This window comes from Sander lucioperca, chromosome 9, assembly GCF_008315115.2.
Source record: "Sander lucioperca isolate FBNREF2018 chromosome 9, SLUC_FBN_1.2, whole genome shotgun sequence".
Lineage (NCBI taxonomy): Eukaryota > Metazoa > Chordata > Actinopteri > Perciformes > Percidae > Sander > Sander lucioperca.
Window position 1 is genome coordinate 31,336,497 of NC_050181.1, and position 5,110 is coordinate 31,341,606.

Here is a 5,110-nt window from a genome sequence, read left to right on the forward strand (position 1 = left end):
ATGTTGCTTTTGCTTGTCTTAGCTGTTGAGTGACTTTGTTTCGAAGTCCATTATAGATCAGACGATCAGTTGTGAGTCCCGTTTTATGAGACTTTTTTAATGCTGAATCTCGAGTTCTCATCAATTTCCATAGATTATCATTTAACCAAGGTAGAGGGATTTTGCCTTTAGGCTTTACCTTTTTTCCTTTAGAATGTTTAAAAACAAGCTGTTGAAACATATTTATCAACTCACTAGGGGCTGCATTACTGTCTTTATCATTTACCATTTCAGACCAATTTACCTGTCTTATTTCATTATCAAACCTCTCAATATCTTTCCTGGGGATATAGAGTACAGATTCATTAATATCAACCTTATTTAAATTTCGGTAACGCACTTTTGACAGTTTCCTTGCAACTAATGTTAAATTATGATCAGAAAGACCTGTTATTAAATTATAAACTTTACCAATACGGTCAGCTTTGTTAGTAAAAACTAGATCAGTAAGTGTTTGAGATGTCTTAGTAATCCGAGTTGCTTTTTCAATCATTTGTGTAAAATTTAATTTTTGAGTGAACTCCTTCAGTTTTTTTCTACCATTTTTATCAATCCAATTTATATTAAAATCCCCCATGAGAAGAATTTCTTTCGCATCACATTTTTTAAGAATGGCAGTTAGGTGATCAAAAAATATATTATTTGCTGTCGGAGGCCTATACAAAACAAGAACAGCGAATTACATTTCCGGAGACAGCCTAATTTTTATCCCCACACATTCCAAAACATCTCCTACTGATTCCATGTGTACACATTGAAAACTGTCCTTGACATAAATCATCATATGTGTTAGCATGTGTTAGCATATTTTATATTGAGTATGCTATGTTAGCATGTGTTAGCATATTTTATATTGAGTATGCTATGTTAGCATGTGTTAGCATATTTTATATTGAGTATGCTATGTTAGCATGTGTTAGCATATGTTAGCATGTGTTACTGCAGGTAAATGAGGCGTTGAACCTTCTACTTGAGTTATTTCTGCACTTTAACTGTTTGAAGAAATTGATTTAATAAATAAATCTTAATACTTAATTTTTAATTCCTCCCTTCATACTTCATACACATACTATACTACGACTTTTTTTCGACTATTTTAGACATACAGTCATGTGAAAAAATGAGGACACCCATGCTAAATTTGACTAAAAAGAGGAATAAAAAAATCATCTTTTGGAAATTAATCTTAATGCCTTAATTAAAAAAATGAGGAAAAATCCAACCTTTAAGGACACCAAGTTTCTTTGTGAATGAATAATTTATCGTAAATAAACAAATGTTCTTCCTTAAAATACAGGGGGCATAAGTCAATACACCCCTATGTTAAATTCTCATAGAGGCAGGCAGACTTTTTACAACCAATCCTACCTCAATTGTTTCCATGACTACCTGCTGTTATAGATGATATAATGTTTTTTATTGAAGACTTTACGTTCTTTCGGTGAATTCATATCTGTCTGACACAAATCACTTCTTTAAAATTAGTTTTCCAGACAAACTTTATTCATTACATACAGTTTACTACACCATCAAATCGGATGTGTGACCCACAATGCACTGCTCTCTTCACGGTTTGAGCGGCGGAGCGTCGTCTCTGGGCGGACTGAAGGCATCGATCTCAATGACCAGCCTCTCGGCCACGGTTCTGCTGTTGGCGGCCACGATTCGTCTGGACATCAAGTCCAACTCTCCTCCTGAACACAGAAAGTCTCAGAGTCAGTCTCTATGACATCATCTCAGAGTCTCTATGACATCATCTCAGAGTCTCTATTACATCATCTCAGAGTCAGTCTCTATGACATCATCTCAGAGTCTCTATTACATCATCTCAGAGTCTCTATGACATCATCTCAGAGTCTCTATTACATCATCTCAGAGTCAGTCTCTATTACATCATCTCAGAGTCAGTCTCTATTACATCATCTCAGAGTCTCTATTACATCATCTCAGAGTCTCTATTACATCATCTCAGAGTCTCTATTACATCATCTCAGAGTCAGTGTACTGAAGCCTGGCGGCCCATAGGGCCTTAGTCTCCTGGACTTATTTCATAATGTATTTTTAAGATGTTTTTGAACTACAGCTACAGTGGGATGGCTCGGTTGGAAATGTAGACAAAGTCTTATTTTCAAATCTGCAGTTAGCTTTCTGCAGTTAGCTTTCATTCACTGACTTAATGTGGGCTTCATGGAATCTGTGTTTAGCTTTTTTTAAATGTTTAATTTCGTGATTCTGGTATCCAGAAACTATTGAGCTGTATGTTAATGCTGCCATCATTCTGTGTCTGGCCCTCGCCACCGGGCTGAACAACGTTTCTGTTTCATCTTTACCGTCCACATCCATCAGGACTCCCCCGGCCTCGGAGACGATCAGCGAGCCAGCGGCCACATCCCAAACGTGGATCCCCATCTCGTAATACGCCTCCACACAGCCGGACGCCACCAGACACATGTTGACCGCCGCCGTGCCTGCACCGCGCACGCTGCAAACACAGGAATACTGTTACAGACACAGTTTTACTGCAACATCACCCTGGAAACACAGGAATACTGTTACAGACACAGTTTTACTGCAACACCACCCTGGAAACACAGGAATACTGTTACAGACACAGTTTTACTGCAACACCACCCTGGAAACACAGGAATACTGTTACAGACACAGTTTTACTGCAACATCACCCTGGAAACACAGGAATACTGTTACAGACACAGTTTTACTGCAAAATCACCCTACAAACACAGGAATACTGTTACAGACACAGTTTTACTGCAACATCACCCTGGAAACACAGGAATACTGTTACAGACACAGTTTTACTGCAACACCACCCTGGAAACACAGGAATACTGTTACAGACACAGTTTTACTGCAAAATCACCCTGGAAACACAGGAATACTGTTCCAGACACAGTTTTACTGCAACATCATCCTACAAACACAGGAATACTGTTACAGACACAGTTTTACTGCAAAATCACGCTGGAAACACACAACTATGGTTACGGAAACAGTATTACTGCAGTATCAGCAGTATTACTGCAGTATCAGCAGTATTGCAATATCAGCAGTATTACTGCAGTAATACTGCTGATATTGCAGTACTACTGCAGTCTTACCCGTGGACGGGGATGCAGAGGATGTTCCTCAGGCTGGAGAAGATCTTGTCTACAACTTCAGGGTCTCTGCTGGATCCAAACTCTGTGGCGATCATCGACTGCTTCACGTCTGACCCAAACACACACATCACACTTATAATGTTAATATATCATAATGTCAAACACACACACATCACACTTATGTTAATATAATATATCATAATGTCAAACACACACAATCAGTAGTAGAGAGTAGAGTAGAGAAGTGTGTGATTACTGTGATACTGTAATACTGTGATTATTGATGAGTAAAGTGTGTGATTGCTGTAATACTGTGATACTGTGATACTGTGATTACTGTGATTACTGTGATTATTGAGTGAAGTGTGTGATTACTGTGATACTGTGATACTGTAATATTGTGATTATTGATGAGTAAAGTGCGTGATTTAGGGATGTAACGGTATGAAAATTTAACCTCACGGTTATAGTGACCAAAATTATCACGGTTTTCAGTATTATCACAGTATTTTTAAAAGTGTGTTCAACATGTTCAGAAAGCCCTGATAGGCTACACAAGCTGAACTAGTCTCAGAAAGTCTAACAGTTTATTATATTACACAAATATAGGTAAAAACTACTGAAAACTGGCTGCTGAAACACCGGCCGGCTGTAGGGGGTCCGGGAAGAACCTGGACCTGGCTGCTGAAACACCGGCCGGCTGTAGGGGGTCCGGGAAGAACCTGGACCTGGCTGCTGAAACACCGGCCGGCTGTAGGGGGTCCGGGAAGAACCTGGACCTGGCTGCTGAAACACCGGCCAGCTGTAGGGGGTCCGGGAAGAACCTGGACCTGGCTGCTGAAACACCGGCCGGCTGTAGGGGGTCCGGGAAGAACCTGGACCTGGCTGCTGAAACACCGGCCGGCTGTAGGGGGTCTGGGAAGAACCTGGACCTGGCTGCTGAAACACCGGCCGGCTGTAGGGGGTCCGGTATCCAGGAACATTTCTTTACAACTCCACCATGTCACGTATCAAATCACGTCGTAACACGGGCCAAACTTCCACATGGTAGCAGAACACTTACTGAAGATAAGGAGGCAGTAAAGCCCAGGACAGTTTAGCAAGCTACAGAACAGTTTTACCGTACGTTCTGGGCTACACAGAACAGTTTTACCGTTCTGGGCTACACAGAATAGTTTTACCGTTCTGGGCTACACAGAATAGTTTTACCGTACGTTCTGGGCTACACAGAATAGTTTTACCGTACGTTCTGGGCTACACAGAATAGTTTTACCGTACGTTCTGGGCTACACAGAATAGTTTTACCGTACGTTCTGGGCTACACAGAATAGTTTTACCGTACGTTCTGGGCTACACACATCACTTCAACAAGTCAGAAAACAGGAAAGGAATGATAAAGGAAAACGTCCGTTATAAAGCTGCTACATTCTGTCCCTCTTCTCCTTCTCCTGCGCGGCTCCTTCAGGAGCCGGGGATGAAGCTGGGAAGGGTTAAACACAGGCTTCCACACCGTGGTAATCCACCGCCATAAGGAGGATATTTTAATGGAAACGGTAACTGTTACCGTGGTTTACCGTTACACCGCTAATCGTTACATCCCTAGTGTGATTGCTGTAATACTGTGATTACTGATGAGTAAAGTGTGTGATACTGTGATACTGTGATACTGTGATATTGTGATTTTTATGTGATTACTGTGATAGTGTAATCCTGTGATTATTGATGAGTAAAGTGTGTAATTACTGTGATTACTGTGGTAGTGTGATTACTGTGGTACTGTGATACTGTAATCCTGTGATTATTGATGAGTAAAGTGTGTGATTGCTGTGATACTGTGGTACTGTGATTACTGTGATACTGTGATTACTGTGATACTGTAATCCTGTGATTATTGATGAGTAAAATGTGTGATTACTGTGATACTGTGGTACTGTGATTACTGTGATACTGTG

General features: G+C 40.6%; 1 protein-coding gene across 2 annotated transcripts in view; it reads right to left on the reverse strand.

The window, feature by feature from the left end:
• Window positions 1-1,520: 1,520 nt before the first annotated feature.
• The window catches only part of LOC116064109 (inositol monophosphatase 1-like), a 9,498-nt gene continuing 5,908 nt past the window's right edge, over window positions 1,521-5,110 (reverse strand). For both annotated transcript variants that reach the window (XM_031319172.2, XM_036005523.1), the window contains exons 7-9: window positions 3,159-3,267; window positions 2,370-2,521; window positions 1,521-1,733 (exon numbers count right to left, since the gene is read on the reverse strand). In XM_031319172.2, the coding sequence (XP_031175032.1) occupies window positions 1,606-1,733; window positions 2,370-2,521; window positions 3,159-3,267 (389 nt within the window). In that variant the 3' untranslated portion in view covers window positions 1,521-1,605. The remainder of the gene's footprint in view (window positions 1,734-2,369; window positions 2,522-3,158; window positions 3,268-5,110) is intronic.